This window comes from Gouania willdenowi, chromosome 15, assembly GCF_900634775.1.
Source record: "Gouania willdenowi chromosome 15, fGouWil2.1, whole genome shotgun sequence".
NCBI lineage: Eukaryota > Metazoa > Chordata > Actinopteri > Blenniiformes > Gobiesocidae > Gouania > Gouania willdenowi.
The window spans coordinates 7,187,020-7,208,460 of NC_041058.1; the positions used below are offsets into that span (position 1 = coordinate 7,187,020).

The 21,441-nt window shown below is 37.3% G+C and overlaps 1 protein-coding gene across 1 annotated transcript in view; it reads left to right on the forward strand.

Annotated features, from left to right (window-relative positions):
- The window catches only part of srbd1 (S1 RNA binding domain 1), a 62,140-nt gene extending 42,381 nt beyond the window's left edge, over nucleotides 1-19,759 (forward strand). Inside the window, exons 17-21 of the mRNA XM_028469417.1 lie at nucleotides 8,335-8,441; nucleotides 10,004-10,171; nucleotides 11,438-11,587; nucleotides 17,724-17,908; nucleotides 19,084-19,759. Coding sequence (XP_028325218.1) covers nucleotides 8,335-8,441; nucleotides 10,004-10,171; nucleotides 11,438-11,587; nucleotides 17,724-17,908; nucleotides 19,084-19,376 — 903 coding nt within the window. The 3' untranslated portion in view covers nucleotides 19,377-19,759. The remainder of the gene's footprint in view (nucleotides 1-8,334; nucleotides 8,442-10,003; nucleotides 10,172-11,437; nucleotides 11,588-17,723; nucleotides 17,909-19,083) is intronic.
- The last annotated feature ends 1,682 nt before the right edge of the window (nucleotides 19,760-21,441 follow it).

Below are 21,441 nucleotides of genomic sequence, written 5' to 3' on the forward strand. Positions count from 1 at the left end.
GTCTGAGGTCACAGACCCTGTGTCTCTCATCACATCCTGACTTGGCTCTCTAGGGGGCCCAGGGCTTTGCACCTCTCGCTCTCAGATCATGTGACTACGTCAACAAATGATAATATAGCCGGGTAAATAAACTCTGGGCGCTGACAGATATGAGATGGGACAACATTCTAAGCTGAAGTGAGCTCACACAAACACTCTCCTTCGTCCATCAATCGCTAGGTTCTTGTGTGCATAAGTGCGCATGCTTTTGTAATGTGTATTCAGGAATTTTGTATTAAAAAAAAAATCTTTATTTTTCTGTTTTTTTGTTTGAACAATCACACAAAGTTTACAAAGGGTGGCTTACAACACAATTTCACCAATAAAATAACAGAGTAAATAGATGCCTGTGGTCTTTACGAGTCCTTTTTCTTAAAACAAAACTCAGAGAGAAATAAAACCTATTAAACTGGAAAAACTGAGAATAAATATTTATTCTTTTGAGGTTCAAATCACCCTATTTTCCATGTAGGTTTCCAAAATAATATAATTAAATAAAAGAAAAGAAAGAGAAAATTGTACATAGTTTTACATATCCACATACATACAAAACATAAAAATTTGAATTTACGCATTTACAAATTTAGATGGACTTACAGAAATTAATTTGACAACCTGAGCATCTTTTTTCTGCCTATTTGCCACTAAAACCTTTTATCCTCATACTCAGAAGTTCAAAAATATACAATTCTTCTCTTATCACAATAACAGTAGTGCATGGGGCGAGGTTAAACAAAATCTGCTCTTATGGGGGTAATAAATGTGATCCATTTGCTCCAAATAAAACCAAACCTTTCCTTTTGGATCCTCATAGTATAAGTCAACCTTTCCATTTTAAAAATGTCCAGAACTGCTCCAATCCAATCTTTCTGTTTGTATTCTGTTTGGTTTTGTAATGTGTATCCAGGAATTTTTGTACTTTGGAGAGAAAGTGCACTAGTCCACGTCTGTATGTTTTCTTGCAAGTTCTTTAGTGAAGTTCACATCTTCTGGAGCTTTCTGAAAGTTTATTGCTATTAGAGGTAGAAAGCGTAAGGGCAGATGTAACTCTAGACAGCTGGCACAGCAGGCGCGCTCTTTCTCTCTCTCCCTCTGCTGGCCCAGTGACTGACAGCTCAGGGAGAAACAAACGGAAATGAGCGGAGGGTGAAAAAAGCCTGGCCCATTAAATTCAGATTGGATTTAAGTATTGGCGTGGGAATGCCGTTCCACCACCGCTTGCACCGACTGACAGGTTCTGCTGGATTTGCTCGAAACATGTCTGCACCGAGCTATTATTGATTTTTTTTATATACACCCATTTATTCTTTCCATTTTTTAGCACTTGGATGAATGTAATCGAAATGGTTAATAGTTCAGAGGGTTATCAAAGGCTCTCCTTAAGGACTGTGTCCCTTATAATTGCAGAGGTTAAGTAGGTGTGGCCTTTAAACAAATCCTCCGTCTGTCAATCAGCTCTTTATGGTGCACTGGCCTGTTGACAGCTGGGTAATCCCCAGGGTCATGAAACCAACTGCTACTGAAAAATACACATACACACACACACTACTGTGTAAGAAAACATCGCCCGCCAGCCGGATATTAAAGAAACTGTCACTCTTCCCCGAACTTCTCTCACCCAGCCAACCTCCTTATGTCCTCCTTAACTTCTTCTATCAAACATTTCCTCCCATTAAAACACATTTTTCATCAATGTAGCATGAAATATAGCTGGGTGAAGGTAGTTTTGTCACTTGGCATTGTCTAAGAAACCACAAATTAGGTAGGACGCCCACTATTAAATGTTGATGAATCAAACTTGTAAAAAGGCAAATAGTCAATAGTTTGACAGTTAAAGAACCTGTTCGACGAAGGCAACATGCCAGAAGAGGAAATAAGAAGTTACATGTTCTTTTTTTTTATTAATGCTGAAGCATCCTTAGCATATTTTTCACTGATTGTGCCTGAATGAGTTTTTGGTTTTTCTCCTGTAACCAGTGCATTTGATTTGAATTTCACACTTCCTTAATGCAAAGCTGAGCGTGTGTACATTTGTGTGCTTGAGTATTTTTCTATCTTTGACTCTTAAATATTCGTGCCTACGGGGGAGACAGGCGTGAACAGAGCAGAGGAGCGAAGGAGAAAGAAATGGAGGCTTGACAGCGATCCATCACTACTGCGAAATTTTTTTTTTTTTTTTTAAGGCGTGGGAAAAAACACTCCGAAAGTCATCTTTATTGGCAACTTTGAACCCTTATTTATGGCGTTTTTATTGTAAATTATTGAGTTAATTTCCTGTTTATAGTTACCGATATATTTTTTTTAATTTTTTCAACATTTATTACATAGCATATTTTTTTTCAAGTCAAGATTATTTCATTTTCATTTAGAAATCATTTAGTTCAGTGGTTTCTAAACTGGGAGGCGCACCCCCAAGGGGGATGTGACATCATGACAGAGGGCTGCAACAAAGGGGGCACAATCTAAAAGGTTTGGGAACTGCTTATTTAGATGATTTGAACTGAGATTATTGAACTTTTGTAAGAAAAAACATCCTATTTATTTATTTTTTGAGGTGTGGGAAAAAGCACCCCTAAAGTCATCTTTATTGGCAACTGCAAAACCTGGTTTATAGAATTTTTCAGCTTGTAAATTGAGTTAATTTAATGTTTATGTTGAAACTTTTTTGTTTTTGTTTAAATCTCTCAACATATATTACATAGTTAATTATCTTCAAAGCACCATTTATACCTTGAGTGTGAATTTAACCCAGAGGATATAATGTGACATTACGACATCGGGGGCAATGTCACCTTCAAAGGTGGCACATCAGAAAAAGCTTGAGATTTTAAATGGGATTAATGAACATTTTTAAGAAATGAAAAAGTTTGACTTTCATATTTAGTTGAATTAGAATTAAATGTAGAATGAATGCAAATCGAATGGTTCTAATGTTTGGTTGTTTTCTCTGTAAACTTTTTGGTATGTAAACTATTTGAGTCGTTTTCTGCTTCCAGTGCCTTTCTTCAAGCCCGACTTGTTTGCAATTTCTCATGTTGTGTTTCACAGCCCCTCTGGAGATAGGCGTATGTGTGACTTTGCGTGTGCTTTTAAATAAGTGCATACATGCCCGGCCATAGATCAACAACTGTAAGTAATATGACAGTCCGAAGATGGTTTTATGGTTTTTGTAACACCTTATGCAAAAGCCCAATGGCTATATCTACACTTCCTGCCAAACAAGCGCACGCATGTACATCATCAGTGCCTGCACAAACACAAGCATTCTCATTCAAGCATGAGAGCTTTACAGCTTTGTCGGACACAGATCTGGATCATTATCAAACTGTGACTAAGCAAACAAAACAAAAACAACAGCATTCAGGTAATAAAGGAAGGTTTTGACTAATATTTGCTTTTTAAAGTCCTTCTGTTTTAACAGTGCAGATTTCTTAGCGTGTGTCTAGTGACCTTGTCACCTAAAGCTAGAAAATTACCTGGGGCAGTTGATAGAGCATGAATGCATACTTATACTACGTCTGTATCTGACATAGAAGATATTGCCAAATCTCTTTAGACATTTATCGTAATAAGAATTTGATATCTCATTCTGACGACTCAATGTTTATTTGAAATAATTGACTAACCCTTTGTAGCAAAAACAGAGTTGGGTACAGAAGTGTGATGAGAAAGCCTGGGTGCCAGTCTTTACTTTAAGTAGTCTTAGATATGTTGGGGTCATGGTACTTGGCAAGTTAAGTTCAAATAGTTAGGGTTTAGAGTGTTGGCTAGTTCCATATCATTTGGTCACGCATGGAAATAAATCATTCTGGGACTCGGTTCCTCTAAACCATTGGTGAAATCTCCAGATCTACTTGTTTAAAATCCTTGCACTTGCAGCAAAAAGAAGCCATCACAAGTTAAAAAAATTAAAAAAAAAAGAACTGCCATGGACAATGGTTTGACTTTGGTGATCAAATATGTTCTATTGGGAAGATGGACTGAAGACGAAAGCTTAGATTCATTAGTAACAATAGGAAAATAACAAAAATATTAGTATAATATATGATTATATGATTAAGAAAATTTTATGTGACGTTCTGGTTCATCTCAAAACTTTTCCCACAAAGTTGGGACCATTGAGTTGCCAAAAAGTTGCGGGTATGTGTAGTTCCATATAAAGCTCAGGAAGAACAGAAGACTCAAGACTTTAGCTTTGCCTTCTTGGCCACCATTGGGTAGCATAATAGAGAAGCATGGTATGTCACTTAGGAAAACCTGTCTTCACTGCTCTAGGGTTCTGAGAGCCATCATACCGATAGGTAATGTCTTTTCAAGGCCCTTTTAGCTGTAGAGTGTCACTTTATACTCCCCTGGCAATGAGGATGACTGAAACACCATAGGATAACTGTTTGAATGGGTGTCCCGATATGTTTTCTATAACCATCTATCACCATTGTCAGTCAGCACCTCACCTATGCACTTACTTCGATTCCGTCATTACTTAACTTTACGCTTAACTCCCCCGTTCTCTGTATTTGGTGCTCTGCTTTAGGTGGTAAACCCATTTATGTTTGCACTATGAGTTATAATTAAATTTTTCAGGGTGTCAAAAGATCTCACTGTAAAAATAGCTCTGAAAAAGAGTATATTTGTTATCCATCTTTCCCTCAGTGTTGGTTTTCCCTCTATCTTTTTTCTTTCTCTCTTGCTATGATTGACTTGTGGTGACTCGGGGCCCTTAAAGCACTCGAGGTGCAGACAGAAGCACTTTGTCCCCCGTATTGGTTGGCTGGCTTTAGCTGGTTTTCAGCCAATCCAAACATGGCCTTTGCATTGAGCGATTCATTCCATTGGTTCAGGAAAGGTTTGGGATTATAGCAGTTGAAGAAAGAAACAAAAGCATGTTTTTTTATATATGTAGATTTGTAACATGATGATCAATATCTATTCATTTCCATGTTAGTGACATTGATATTTTTGAAGAACCAAAGGTTTTGTTTGCTTGAAAATAAACCGAAGCAACTTCAAAATCACATTGTTTTTGGTTTTGTTGATTTTTCAATTGTTCTCTCACAAAATATTTAAAAGTTATTTAAAAGATTTCAAAATGCATAGATTGGTCCAATTAGATTTTTCCACAGAAATTGGATTTCATACCAAATGTTCATAGATAATGTTCTTAATTCTGTGTATATCATGATAAATTAAGTATTGCATTATTTGTAAATAATTTAAAATGTTTTAAATCATTATTTACCCAAATCAGACTACTTGTTATCATTACACAGTTTCGGTTTGCTTTTGATTATTATAACATCTTGGATTATGCAAACCCAAACTCAAGGAATTAGTTTAAATCTTAACTCCATGTTCCATTGCAGTAGATTTTGTTTCGACTAAGTGAATGGTGGTATTGTGTGCCACAGAAGGAAATCCCTTACACACTTCATGTCTTTCAGCAAATCATTATGGAATCATTACCAGCCAAGCATTACTTATATTTACACAGCGAAGTAGGTTTACGAGAAATAAAGCGAAGGAATAACTCATACAGACATGTATACTTCATTAACAGCTCATAAGTCCAAGCTTTGGCTCAGAGATGGTGCTTTTTAACCAGGTTATTCAGAATGTTCAGTCGGTATTAAAAAAGACTGGTCATGCACAATGAAAAGGGTGTTGTGTGGGGAAAGCATTGCTTAAACAAATATGATTCATAAAGCTTGGTTTAAAACGATTTGTAATTGTGCCGCGACCTTGGTCTGTCAGCTCTTTATCGGGTTTTTATGCGTTTTCCCGTTGTTCCTCTTTTTTCGTGGAATCGAAGGCATCCATCAATATGTTATTTTTAAGTTTAAGCTTTTTTTTTACAGATCCCCAACTGTATGACTGACGAGGTGTACTTGAAACTGAAGTAGTAGTGACAGTGGCTCTGATACCCTCGTCCTGCTCCCACCTTTATAAGGTTTCATTAAGAATGCGAGAGCGTATCGTCGGTGGTTTTCCTACAGGTTAAAACTCACATCGTCTCGCACCCCTCCACCTTTCTCATGTGAAAACATTCTTTCATGGTGTGCCATTACAGGTGATTTCCTCTTTGTCCTCTCTAACGATCTCTGACTCTTTTGTCACCATCGGTGATAAATCATTCAGTTCTACCTCAATAGGACCTTCATGTTTGCAGTTATTTTTACTGTCAAAATGCCTCTGGCTAAAAACGTGGCAGTGTAGTCACTGAAAATGCCTTCTTTCCTTGCATTACATTTACTAAGCGCCATCTGAATGTACAGAAGTGATTAAAATGATCTATAAGCAATGTCGGAGCAACGGAAGAAAAATGTTAGAATAATGGATCTTGACTGCAGTATAAAATAATGGATGAGTGAATGTTTGTGTTTTACATTATGTGTGGGGTTACCAGACCTTACACAAGCATCATATTATCCAGTTTTTGGACTATCATTGGAATTCTGAGTATTATGGGCACAACTTCCTGTGGGATAGAAGCGGTAGCTGCTATTAATGTGGTAATGAATAACAATAATTGCAACTTTTACTTGTGTTCCTTTTATTTTACAAAGAAAATCTAGAAATAGCTAGAAAAGCTATTCTAAAATATTATGTAAAAAATAAAAAATCTGTTGACTTTCACTAAACATTTTGAATCCAGAACAGATACTGTATTTTATTGAGAAACACTACAGTATAAAGTGGAAGTTGGTGTTAGGTCTGTGCAGCAGCAATATTTATTGTCATTATTTTTTTAAAGTATGCATCATTTATATCTTTGGAATTGGTAACGGCTCATCATCCCTCCAGTCATGGCTTGGCCTAGCCCTCCCTTTCTGTCCTTGTGTGTCCTGTATCACTAATGCTGACAGGGGAGGGTGTGTTTGCTAACTGGCATTGTCGTTATCTGTTTACAAGTCACTGTTTGTTTAGAGTTAGATCATATTACAGGACAACTCATGCTCCAGAGTCGCATTCAAACGCATGCACAGTATAGCCGTCCAGTGTCAGTTAACACACAAGCCGTGGCTGAGATATCAGTCTCTGGACTCAGGAGTAGGTTTTTAAAGATCTTGATGATATGATACTTTATCGAATAATCTCTACTTATCTCTCCTTTTTATGCCTTTTTTCTTTGTCTTTTTGTTACTTTCTTTATTTCATTTTCTTTCCTTTCCTTTTGACTACCACTTTCCATTCCTAAGATATAACTTTCCCTCCTCGATTGATAAACTAATTTTCTTGTCCTTTTCGAAAGTGCACTCTCATAAATGTTTGGATGGCTGCATGTTGAAGTTTCTCAGGTTTGTTTGGAGGATCTTTGTCGTACATTAACAAGAGCACTGTATTAGTAAGAGCAGGTCACTGACGAGCCAAACTAAACATTCTTCCTCTCTGTTTCTCCTCTTTTCATTTGTCAATCATCTCCCTGCTTCCCAGATCCTATATCGACCTCTTAGCCTTTATTCTGCCTGTCAGTCAAAGTGGCCTTAGCCGGTATTTGTTAGTAGTCAGGTCTGTTAAGGGGATTTTAAGGAGGGATTGTGCAAATTTTTCTACAAGCATGAATTTTGGCAGACTTAAAGTTTTTGAACTGCTGAATTCAAATCTGCCCAGAGCCGAAGCCAATTCTCAACGGGGTTTCCGTATTGGATAGTTCAAAATGGCGGCCACCCAAAAATAGGTTTTTCTGTGACTAGCCAACCAAAAGTCACATAATGAAATTAAAAACATTTTTCTAAGGTTTTGGCCCTCAGGGTTTTTAAGTATGATTCCTATTTGACAGTAACATTGACTGGGTAAGTCATTTTGGAAAATCCAATTTGGCCACCTGTGAATATGTAACATTGAACATTTACGACCAAAAATATAAATACATAGACAGAGAAACCTGAATTGTCCAATGTGGTGATCCCATTGAGATTTGGCTCAAAAACTATTGTGCCAAATTTCATGGTTGTACACAAATTTGCACAAATATTCCCCTAACAGACCAGACTGTAGTTCATCTGAAGAGGATTTTACTGGATTTGGGACATAGAGCCTGTCCTACTGAAAATGACTTATAAATATGTAGATTTCTTATGTTGTGCTCAATTTTATTAACGTGGATTTTAAAAAAAAAAAAAAAAAAAATATAGAAATATGAAACAATGTTAAATACTGGTGTTTTCACCAAAAACAACAGCATTTTAATAATACCTTCTTTATTGAACCAAATGTCTTTGATACTTTGGATGTTTCAGTATTATTATATATTAATAGATTTAAAAAAAAAAAATAAGCTTTCTTTTTTTTTACTAGCATGATGTGTCGTCTGGAGCTCTAAAGGCATCGCTGGATGGAGTGGTACAGGAGTGTGTGAGCTTTGTAGGAGTGGACATTAACATCTGCTCAGAGATGTTGATGAGGTAGAACACACACACACACTCCATGCATTTGTGTGTATGCTATACATTTGGATTTCCACGCTCTTTTTGCACCAGACACAAACACTTTGAATGGCTGGGAATTAGCTGTAAAGCCATCATGAGGTCACATGTTTACCTCTCTGCGCACACACTCACACTCACATATCCTGTACATAACCACACACATACGTGTTGATGACGGGTTTTATGTTGCGTGTTGACACAGCGGTATGTTTTAGTAGGAGTGAGTCACTGTGAACATTAACAGAGCGTTACAGACCTAATTTAGCTTCAAATCACCGTTTCTTTCTTCGTTTCTTGGCTAAACATACCAAATATTGGCATTACATGTGTCCTAATTTTTTCCAAAGTCACAGAATATATTGTTTGTTTGTATGAATTAGAAGTACTGTAGACCAGGGGTTCTCAACCTTGGGGTCGGGACCCTATTTGACGTCGCAAAACATTTGGAGAGGTTTGCCAGATGCCCTGTAGAAAGTAAGAATATTTTTGAACAGTTTGAGCCCATTTTTGCTCATATTTACGCTTTTTCTGCAACTACATCAAGCTTGCCATATTTGAACTTATTGTTATTATTTTTATAACGTATGCATCATTTATATCTTTGGAATTGGTTTTATTCACGCTTTTTCTGCAACTACACCAAGCTTGCCATATTTGAACTTATTTTCATCAGTTTTTTTTTTTGCAATATTTTGGCTCCTTTTAATGCATTTTTGTAACATTACTCCAATCTCTCCCACAAGGGCGACCGTGGCTCAGGTGGTAGTGGGTCGTCTTCTGATCGAGAGGTTGGGGGTTCGATCCCAGTACCTGACTATGTGTCGAAGTGTCCTTGGGCAAGACACTGAACCCTAAGTTGCTCCCAGTGGTCGACTAGCGCCTTGCATGGCAGTCCTGTCCCATTGGTGTGTGAATGTGAGAGTGATTGGGTGAATGAGCTGATATGTAAAGCGCTTTGAGACTGCTTCAGTGTGGTGATAAAGCGCTGTATAAATCAAGTCCATTGTCCATTTACTTTTCCATCAAATTTTAATGCTCGCCTGCATATTTTTTCCCCACTTTCAAGACATTTTCCGTACTTATAAGTGACATTATTGTCACTTATAACCTCTTTTCACCATACTCCATGTCTTTTCTTTTTCCCAATTTATCCACATTCACAATTTATCAATGCTCAATTATTTGCCAGTTTAAAGTAATTGTTCCAATACTGATACTTTGAACCCTTTTTATCACTTTTTCTGTCCGTTTTTTGCCACTAATTTGCAACTTATTACCAATTTTTGTGGTTTTTAAAATCCCACCTCATCACCTTTTTCACCATTTTATTTGTGATTAAAACAAGGATTTACATCTTTAAGTCACGGGCTGAAAAGGTTGAGAACCACTGGTGTAGACAACAACAAAGACAAATATCGGTTCGGTTTTCCTTTATTTACATGGCAGAGCAACGACTTCACAATACAACTAAAACACCATAAAGCTTTTCGAAGTAATATCAAATAATTTAAGGTTTCTTCTGCTGTTTTGACCTCTAGACACGTCGCAGGCCTCAGTGCAGGCAGAGCTCGCAGTATTGCTGAGTGGAGGGAGCAAAAAGGGCCGTTCATCAACAGGGAGCAGCTCAAACTGGTGAAAGGCGTGGGACCAAAGAGCTACCAGCAATGTGCTGGTTTTATTCGCCTCAACCCTCAAACCTTACACAGGTGAGCTTATCACATTGTTTCCCTTTACTTCTCTGAAAGGCTACTGCAGTAAGTAAGGGAAACATCTTTTAATGGACTGATTTGAAGGTGCAGATTTTTAAAGGTCACGATTGGAAATTTAAAGTGTTCGAACTTTAATAGTGTTTGTTAAGTGTTGAAAAATCCTTTAAACTCCTAATATTGACATTGTAATGGAAGATACTTTATTTGCTTTAAGTTTAGAAGCATCAGATCAGTTTCAGGATGCTGGAGACTTTCCAAGCTCACTGCTTAAACAAAAGAGAAAATTATAAGCACATGCAAACAGTAATTTACTGCTTCCCTGTTCCTTATTGTATACATCTAGATTAGTGTGTCTCAAATGGGGGGGTACTTGAGAGACAGAGAGAGAAAGTTAAAAAATAACAAAGGAAGCATAAAAAATATGGGGTTTTATGTTTATTTTACAATCGTAATGAAAATACAACGGTCCGTCTAGTAAATAAAATAGAAAGTGTACTGACAATATGAATTTTCAGATCCAGTGAAAACTCTTGAAATAAATCCATTCAGGAGGCACTAAATCAGTGGGGTCCTCTGGAATTAAAATGGGGTGGCCTGAAATGTCTAGTAATTGGTAAAAAAAACAAAACAAAAAAATTATATATTGATTAAAAATGGATGGAAAAATGGATTAAAATTATATTTTTACAATTTTTTAATAATTATCCTTCTTTAAATACACATCACACGCAATAAATATCAAATACCTGTATCCTAAGCTTTTTCAAATATAAATCTAGTTAAAAATAAATCCAGTAAAAAATATCTGAGGTGGCTACTCTGTATTTGTAACTCATTGGAATAAACTATTTCTAGGAGCAAAACTAAAGTCTCTGGGGTTGCCAAACATTTGGTCACGACCTGGAAAAGGTTGGAAACCTGTGCAATAAATACAGTTTAATTCTACTTATTTCAAATGGGAATCTTTAATGTGTGTATTATTGCTGATTCATTACATCGTTATGCTCTATATTTGTTTTTTTTATAGAATTCTGAGCAAAATGTAGTAGTCGGACAAAGGAGGTACTTGGGCCAAAAAAGTTTGACAACCACTGATCTAGATCATTTAAATCACACTCTACATTCTCATGGATTGTGTGTTTACAACAGGACTAGAACAGAATACAGTAAAAGTACATTCTGTTTGACAGCCTTATTTCTAAACATGTACTGAGTCACAAACTATGAAAATAAAACAAGTATTTTTTTCTTCTTCTCAAACAGTATGAAGGCATCATGTGATCAACCGGCAGCACCAGAGGAGAAACCAGTGGCTAAGAAGGGAAAAGGAAAGTCTACAGCCAACGTACCACCCTCGTTTAACCCCTTGGACCAGACCTGTATACACCCAGAGTCGTACCATGTGGCACAGAAGTAACACACACACACACACACACACACACACACACACACACACACACACACACACACACACACACACACACACACACGCTACTGGCCGGAGCATGTTTAGCCTGAGATTGAATTGATACGACATCAACCCACATGGGCTTAGTTACATCGGAGAGCTCTGATTTGATTTACACAGACATGGGATACAAAGGAAGAACAGGAGGAGGAAGTGTCGGCCTGTGTTACACACTGTGTGTTTGTGTGCACACAAGGGTTCATTTTGGTCATCAAATCTCACTAGATATATATATGATAAATATATATATATATTTTATTTTATTGTATTTTTTCAATAAATACATTTATCTCATTGCATAATTGTGACCATCACCATGTGACCATCCTAAAGAAGGGTAAGAAAAACTTTATTAACGGGAGAATATATAAAAAGAGAGGGTAGTGTTGCACTTTGGCGAGGGGGAAGGAACAGGGAAGAGGGAGTTCAGGTGGGACATTTGAAGGGGGTGAGAACTAGAATAATATATGAGAAAATAAAAGTGTAGAATACGATTGTTGGAGTTTGTGTGTGATGTTTTAATTTGAAAAAGAATATTCATTTAAAAACTAGAGCACTCGGAGAGCGCAGACCTCTGCCAAGTACAGCACGAGTACCGGACGGGACATACACACAAAATGCACCTCCCTACCACTACTACATTACCCATAAGCCACCGCGCTTAAAGGAGCAGGCTCAGGCACAGCTCCTATTTTCCTATTTTTTGGTTATCCAGAACATCACCAAAATGTAATCACCTGTTCCTTGTCCCATTATCAACCTGAAAATTTCATCCAAATCCATTCATAATCTTTCAAGTTATCTTGCTGACGGACAGACAGACAGACAGACAGACAGACAGATAAAGGCAGGGTAAAACATAACCTTCCGCTCTGCTCTTTGTGCTTGGCGGAGGTAAAATCTAACGACCCCAAGGTTGAAAAACACTTAGGTAGGTGGAGTTGATCTCAACTAAATAGTATAGTAAGACCAAATAAATATGAATCGATACAACGTTTAATGCTAGTATGTTCACGCATCTAAGTTGTTGATAATTTTGACACTTCATTGTTGTGTCGCCATCTTTGAGTGAGTGCTTCAGTGATTGACAGATGGACAGAAAGAGAGAGAGACGGGCGTTTTCTCACAGCTGTAGTCACTGAATGTGTTTAGTCTACATACGTTCTGACACCAGTGGCTTTAAGCTGTGCTCTCTCTCTCTCTCTCTCTCTCTCTCTCTCTCTCTCTCTCTCTCTCTCGCTTATGCTGATGTGCTTTTAAAAGTCCTGGTGCATGTGTGGAGGGATTTATCCTTTCATACACACTGATAAGTGTGGGTTATTTTCTTTGGATTAGTGACTTTAGATTTTTTTTTTTTTTTTTTTCTTTTTGCATTACAGATGTTAAAATGTTCCATACCACAGTTATCAATTCCTGTGTACATTTAAGCAGCCTTCTGCTTCTTTCTTTTTGATTCTTTGTTTATCCTGGTTTAATAAAGTAACTTTCAAATGTGTGTTTTCCAAGATGACTAACTTACTAAACATTAACAAAACATATTAAAGACTTAAAAAAAAAAACATTACATCATTGATGTCAATGATATTCAAAGGATGATAAAAAGAAAAAAGAAGAAGAAACGAAACGGCCAAATGATGACAGCAAAAACAACAATAACACCAGTAATTATTATTCATTTTTATGTTAATACCTAATGAAAAATAAATAAATACAAAATACAAATCTTCCACTGATTAAAAAAATATTTTGATCAAAAGGAGTTTGAAGGAATCCTCTGTGAATGTGCGCATGCTTCATGGTGTATACGGAATATCATGTTCATCATATTAGTGGAACTGGATATCTCATTACTGCCCACAGTCCACACATCAGTCTTTTTTTCTTTCTTTGTAACCACATACAGACATGCACAACATGCACACAACAAGATACAGTACACACGTTCGAGATATCAAAAAGATTTGTTAAAAAGTAAACCTATTGTTTGCAAGTGTTTGACGAATTCATATCAACATATTAGTAAGCTGTGTCCTTTCCTTTCCAAGAAATGTCTGGTATTATCTGGAATCAGGCCTCCATTCTGTGACAAATATTAGTCTGATAACTAACAGTCGGGGCCCAATATTTCCATCATGCAACACAGAGTGGGTTCTTGCTGTGGGCCTGGATAAAATCCTTATTGTAGCCCACACACACACACACACACACACACACACACACACACACACACACACACACACACACACACTAGGTGTTGGTATTAATTATGTGAGTGTGAACCCAACAGCGGTGGAGGCCTCTGGTCTCCTGGTACCTCTTAAATATTACCACACTCCACTGTAAAATGAGAGACACACGCACACACCTGAAATACAAACCTACCACCAACCGGAATATCCTCTTGGACCTTCTCTTATCTCTAAACCGCAACATTTGTTTCTGCTCATGGTGGCAATGATGCTTTAAACCAGACTTGAATTCTTGCGACAACAACGTCTATTAGAAGATATATCAGAAATCATAATGAAACACGTAAAATAAAAAGTATTGCATTTGTTCATAAAAAGGAATTTTTGCCAACTGTTTTTGTTCCTCAAGCAAATAAAGCATTATTTGAAATAAGGACTTGGAAGGTGAATCTAAGGCAGTGTTTTTCAACCTTGGGGTCATAAATAGGGTCACCTGAAATATCGAGTAATTGATTAAAAAAAAAAAAATATATATATATGTGTATATACAGTATATATATATATATATATTATTTTAAAACAACACAATCTTAAACAACCGTATTCTTTACTTTCACTTTCTCAAATATAAATGTAATTCAAATAAAATGCAGTCTAAAGATATCTGAACTAACACAACTTTTCCCTAATCCTTGCTACTCTGCATTTGTAACACAGGATAACAAAAACAAAAAATATCAAAAACTAAAAGAAAGTTTTTGTTGTTGCCAAAAACAGGGTCACAATCCAAAAAAGGTTGAGAACCACTGATTTAATGGTATTGAAAGCCACACTCACAGGATGATAAATATAATTTTGGATAATTGTGACCTGAATAACGTTTTTTTTTAGACATAATCATCAATTTCTTCCTCATTCAATATGGAATGCAGGGACAAAAATTGGAGGAAAAAAAATGCAATAAGTGCAGTAAAGAAAAAAAGCTGAAACCCATAGTTTTGCATTTTGATGTTTCAAATGTTAGTTAAAATAAACATTTCTACAGAAGATTGTCATTTTCTTTGAAGGATTTTTCAGGATTAGAGTAAACTTGTTCATTTTCTCTTTTGCACATGATCTATGACTTCTGTAAAAGGTCTGTGAACAGACTTTCTTAGTTGCATCTTGGATGTAGTGTGGGGAAAAAAGATACTCCCTCCTGGGCTCCATTTTCTGTTTTGTCCTACTTAACGTAAAAAACAAAAAAAAAAAAGTATGAAATCCTCACCTAAAAACATTTCTTTAACCCCATTTTTTGGCTGGATTCAAAGAAGGCGAGTCATCTGATATTTGCCTCAGACCAGTGAGCCATCAGGATGCAACTGTTTCCTGCTCAAAAATGAATTCTGAGAAAGTTAAGATCCTTTGGGAGACACAGGAGAGAATAGATACAAGTGTTCAACAGACATCCCGTTTAGTCCAGAGGTGTTTCCTCACTATAATATGGTATTGTTTCACTTATTCAGACAAGTGTTGTTCAAGAAATTTAACATTGACAAATTGTTCAAAAAGAAGACAAAAAGAACTAGCTGGAATTTTTATGCGGAAGTCAAGGAAACATCAAAGCGATCACTAGATGCCTCTGAAGAATAGTGTTCTGAATAAGAGAAACCTTAACATTTTATTATAAAAAAAAAGACAAAAGGAACTTGTTGGAATTATTACACGGAAGTCAAGGAAACATCACAAGTGATCAGCAAATATCTCTGAAGAAGACTGGCATTTTATAGTCGAAACATGTCTGGAGATCAAAGTAAATTTCCTGAAGAATAGTTGTCTGAATGAATAACACATTAACACAAAAAAAAGACAAAAGGAACTTGTTGGAATTATTACACGGAAGTCAAGGAAACATCAAAGCGATCAGCAGAAGCTTCTGAAGAAGACTGGCATTTGATAGTCGAAACATGTCTGGAGATCAAAGTAAATTTCCTGTAGAACAGTTGTCTGAATGAATAAAACTATAACACATTTTTCAAAAAAAAAGACAAAAGGAACTTGTTGGAATTATTACACGGAAGTCAAGGAAACATCAAAGCAATCAGCAGAAGCTTCTGAAGAAGACTGGCATTTGATAGTCGAAACATGTCTGGAGATCAAAGTACATTTCCTGAAGAACAGTTGTCTGAATGAATAAAACATTAACACATTTTTCAAAAATAAGACAAAAAGAATTTGCTGAAGTTATTACGCGGAAACTAAGGAAACGTCAAAGCGATCAGCAGATGCCTCTGAAGAAGACTGGGAGTTGACAGTCAAAAAAAAGAACTTGCTGGAACAATCTTTCCTCACAGTTCAGAGATTCAGCTACTGCTCTGTGTTGATATTCAAAAACAAATTATTCAATATGTCTCTACTTCTTTCCGTGTGCGTGTGCATGTGCGTGTGTGTGTGTGAGACTCCACCTGTCCTGTCCGTCATGCCGCGGACAGCTGCCGGGTCTGTTTGGCGTCGGTTCTTCCACTGAGCGACATCCATCACGGGCTCTGCCCAGCTGCGCCACACATGCATTCACATCCATCGCCAGCAGTGCCAAATGCTCACTGTAAATACATGCACACACATACCAGCGTGCATGTCATCAAATGGCTTACCATTAGTGCAGTTGGTTGCATTGGCTCGTTGTCCACTTTGTCGCTGGCTAATTGCTGTGGATTTTATATCTCAGGGTCAGTTAATGTGAAATGGTGAGACTTGACTGACTGTCTAGACATTGTAGGGTGGCACTCAGGATTAGAACCAGTGATTCAAGTGTGGGTGATGGACAGGCTGTCCAGCCTTGGCACTGTGGAGACAGTTTTATAAGACTGGGCGTTTACAGTTGTGTGTTCAACCGTTTCACCAAATTACAAGTTTTTTTGTCAATCCCACACCTCTCACTCCTTTATGGGTCATTCCATGTCATTTCCAATTATTTTTTATTTTTTTTACCAATTGTTCTGTGATTATTCAATAGGCACACTAAATTTTTAGTTTGATTGGATTAATACTATATGGCTAATTTAGTGAGAGGGGTATGTGTCGATTTTCGCTCGTCCTTATTTTTTTTCCATTTTTAGCTTCTAATATTTCAGGAACTACAGCACTTAGGAAACTGAAATTTGGTATAGTTATACAGCTCCACATACTCTTTCAGAATATAAAAATATCTACTATACATCCTATCTGGTGGTCATGCCAGCCCCTCAAAATTGGAATAAAAAGTTTGACAGGGTTTCACGCTGGAACATGTTTAGGCCTTCAGTAAAGAACTTAGCGTATGCCTCAGCACCCTGTAATTTGACCTGCTTTGAGCTATGTACATATACTGTTCAAATCACTAATGATTAGTCAGATATATACATTGGTTCTTTGGTGACAGTCTCTTGAAATCCGAAAAATGTACTTTTTTATATAATTTTCATTGGTCCATAACTGCATGTTGGAATGTAAGAAACATTCTGATTTCTGTTTTAATTTATAGTATAAAAGTTACTCTTTCTTTGGAAATAAATCTATTTTTCTTTATGCAACTTCTTTATTTTTATTTTGGACCCCAACTTTTGGGCTATTTCACCACTCACCGATAATGAAAATCCTTTACATGAAGCCATTGTAGCCTCTCTGTGTCTTATAGTCATTTATTGTTTATTAGTTTTTCACTAGTAACATGGGACTTACATCATTCTCTCAGCCATACTGTTTCTCCTTCTTTCTTTTTTTAAATAGTTACTTCACCTACTTTAATTATTCATATTCATCCAAGAGTGTCACTACTTTTCTTTCCTCATATCTCTGAGCTGTCAGCATTTTTTTAAAGAATCATTTTCTCGTTTGGCTCCAAATTCTTTCTTCATTCTTTTCACACCTTCAGATTTTTGGCCCTCGTTGGTGGAAGCGTGGACCAAATTGGGAGTGCGGGGCTGCGAGGGTGTGTGGAGAGCAAGGTTAGAGCGAGTAGTGTGGAAGATCTGGCTTCCACTCTACAGACCACACCTGAGACCCTGAAACTCGTCATTGATGGCCTCACTCAGCCCCCGGGGTTTGACATACGACAAAGTAAGGATCCCGCCGCTCCCGTCTTTTATCCTTGATGCTAAACAAAATTATTCAACCATTTAAAACCTTTATTTTTTTAAAAGATTTCAACGTTTTATCATTACAATGAAGAAATTATTAAATTAGGCCGTGTTTAAAAAAAAAAAGAAGAACAACAGTGATGGTATATTCTTGTAATAAAAATGAATAGATTGCCAATGTATTTAGAGAGCCTGTAGCAAAAACATTAAGAAACAAAATAGATTTTTCAAGCCTAGAGAGAGGATTTTTCCCATAGTTCTTATTCTTTTTGCCTTTTACAGTGACACATTTTTTTGTTTCTGTGCCACCCTTACTGCTATTACAAATTTCAAAAACTTTCCATCACAAAAATGTTTTTGAGGCTCTCGTCTTTTCTTTAGGATAGGCAAGGCCAATTACTTAATTAGTGTGTTTCATACAAAAGGCAATTGAATGTGCTTTACATGATTAGAGACTGCAACAAAACACATTAAACCGTTTAACAATCAATAAGATTCTTAAAATCAGCAGCATTAAACATTAAATTAACAATAATATGATTAAAAATCTCCCTCTCAATCATACGCAGTAGAGAAAAAGAGTGCCTTTAACTTTGATTTAAAAATGTTCACATGTGATGCTGACTTCAGCTCTGCTACAGTTTGTTCCACTTCTTTGCAGCATAACAACTAAAAGCAGCATCACCATGTTTGCTGTGAACTCTGGGCTCCACTATCTGACCTGTGTCCATAGATCTGAGAGACCTGCTGGGTTCATACCTGACTAACATCTCACTGATGGATTCTGGACCAAACCCATTCACACATTTATACACCAGCAGCAGAACTTTAAAGTCTATTCTGAGGCTGACTGGGAGCCAGTGTAAAGACTTTAAAACTGGTGTTTTACAAAACACTTTAAATGTCTCTCCTGACTGACAGATAATCTGACTGAAAAATGGTACTTTCTATTTTCTGGAAGCAAACACTTCCTTGTTTATGCTAAAATCTCAGAAGAAGAAGACATAAGATCGCTTTTTCTGCACCCAACCGGACACTTTCCCGTTGCCTTGTTATGTTTTCCTTTTTAATGTTCCGAGTGTGCACAATTTCTCTTATAATCTACAATCATTCTGTCTCACGTCTTCTGACTCATTCTTTCTTGGCCACGTTCAGATTTTGGGCAGGCCGACTTCAAACGTGGCATCGTGTCGATGAACGACCTGCGGGTGGGCACGGTGCTGACGGGCCGGGTGGACAACACAACTCTATTCGGGGCTTTTGTTGACATTGGCGTTGGCCGCTCGGGCCTCATTCACAAGAGCAAAATTACTATGGACAAGCTACCCGTCAGCCAACGCCGTCGCAGCCTGGCGCTGGGACCTGGGGAACGGGTGGAGGTACGGGTGCTGGATGTGGACACTGAGAGGGGAAGGATCAGCCTGGATCTGATCAGAGTTCTTCAATAAATATGAATATGAACATCTCCACAGTTGATCCTTGACAAGTTGAGTTTCAGGAAGAAGTTTCTCCTTCACAGAAATATTAGAGCCCTCAATATTTAGAAGGGCATTAATCACCTGAGGCCTTAACCAGGGACCACCTCCAGTTCTATTTCTCTCTTAATATCATTATTAGTATTGTTACATCGATTGAACTACATTATGATGGTTTGCTGAGTTATAGTTTATAGTTAACGTAATATTATAATTAATACAGTTCTTGCTTGTTCTGTTGTAAATGTGACAAACCAACTAAAGAATTCTAACTGGAACATCTTTGTTCATTTTTTCCAATATTTCAGCTTATCGCACAGTGTGATGTCAGAAGAACCAGCATGAGTGTTAAAGGGATCCTCCACTGTTTTTACAAATGTGGCCTAAAATTTTTTAAATGTACCTATTAGATGATTTATGCCTAACAAAACGCATTATTTTGCACCATATTTGTTTTAAAAATGGGACTGATTTACTATTTTAGAACTTTTAGACTTCACACGACCCAATTTGCCTGTAAACATTCAATTATTTCATATTGCAGTGAAGCATTTAGCAGCTTTTTTGATCAGAATGACACTTTTTGCTTATTTTGGTTGCTGTAAATAATCAGGAAAAGTAAAAGATGTCGATGTAAACGTCTTTTGTTTACCAAAAGAGAATAAAAATAGTTGTGACCCAAAAAATAATCTATGACTGCAGGGGGCGACTGTTCCAACTCTGCGGTTTGGTAGTAGACAATAAAGCAGAGAAGAAGAGCTCTCCTAAGGGGCCTTAACTCCCCCTTAAACAGTGCGCTGACTGTTGAAGGCGCACAAACCCTGAGGATAAAAGTCATCTTGGGTGGAAGTCCTTAAACAGTCTGTGATTTATTCGCTAACTTCAACCACCAGAGCATGTCAGCGCACTGTTAAAGGGAGAGTAAAGATCCTTTAAGAGAGCTCTTCTTTTCTGCTTCAAAAAAGTGGAGGATATCTTTAAAGAGAATAAGGAAGCATAAACAATGGTTGTGAAGTGATTGTGTGATTTGAGACAAATTGGAAATAAGAAACCAGTTAAAGAAAAGCAGGAAAATGTGACGTGACTATAGAGAAGAATAAGAAGAGGAAGAGTGGCCGATGTGTGGGAGGAGCTTGAGGGGTTTGATTGTCTCTGTATCTCAGACCACACCGAGCCTAAAGGCTTTTTAGGCGTCGATCCAGACACAATCATCCCAACACACACACACACACACACACACACACACACACACACACACACACACACACACACACACACACACACACACACACACATAAATGTACACTAATCAGCTGCTTCAAAATTAATCCCAGACTCCCCTTTCGCATTATCCAATTTGTTTGTTTTATGAAACAGGAATAAATAAATAAAGAAATACATGAGACACAGTTCTCAGAAAGCCTCGGGTCCCTGGTGCTGAACCTCAGACTGAATACCTAATCACTGTTAGTTAGCGCCTCTGCTGCACCATCTTCTCCCCAGAGAAACAAATGCTAAATATTTACGACGATTACACAACAAGATGCTCGGTTTTCCTTTTTCATATCTGCATCATGTCATCTGACGCTAACTCATCTCTTTGTTTTGATGCTAAATTCTTTAGCTTGGCATCATTTCTGCAATCAGTGTTTCCAGTGTTGCTCATGTGTTTACAAAAGTAAACAGTCCCTCCCTCTGCGGCATTCCTGCTTTTCCCGCCTTTCATTTTCCTACCAGATGCACCAAATCGAAGATGTTGTCAAACGCGTGCCAGTATTGAGGCAGCGGTAAGAAGCAGAGCGGCAGCGGGACTGTTTCTCTGTTATCCTCCACTGCTCTGGACCTCAGGTGTTTTTGAACGTTTACTGCAATGTGAACAAAATTGATGTAAGCAAAGCGGTTGATGAAAGTCAGGAATCGTGTAGTTTATTTCGCCTCTCACACTGCGAGGCTAGTTCTCACAGTTTCTCTAAACGAGAGCAGGTTGTAGCGCTCTTTGTTCATCTGGGATTACCTGGACCAACTGTTAAAGAATATA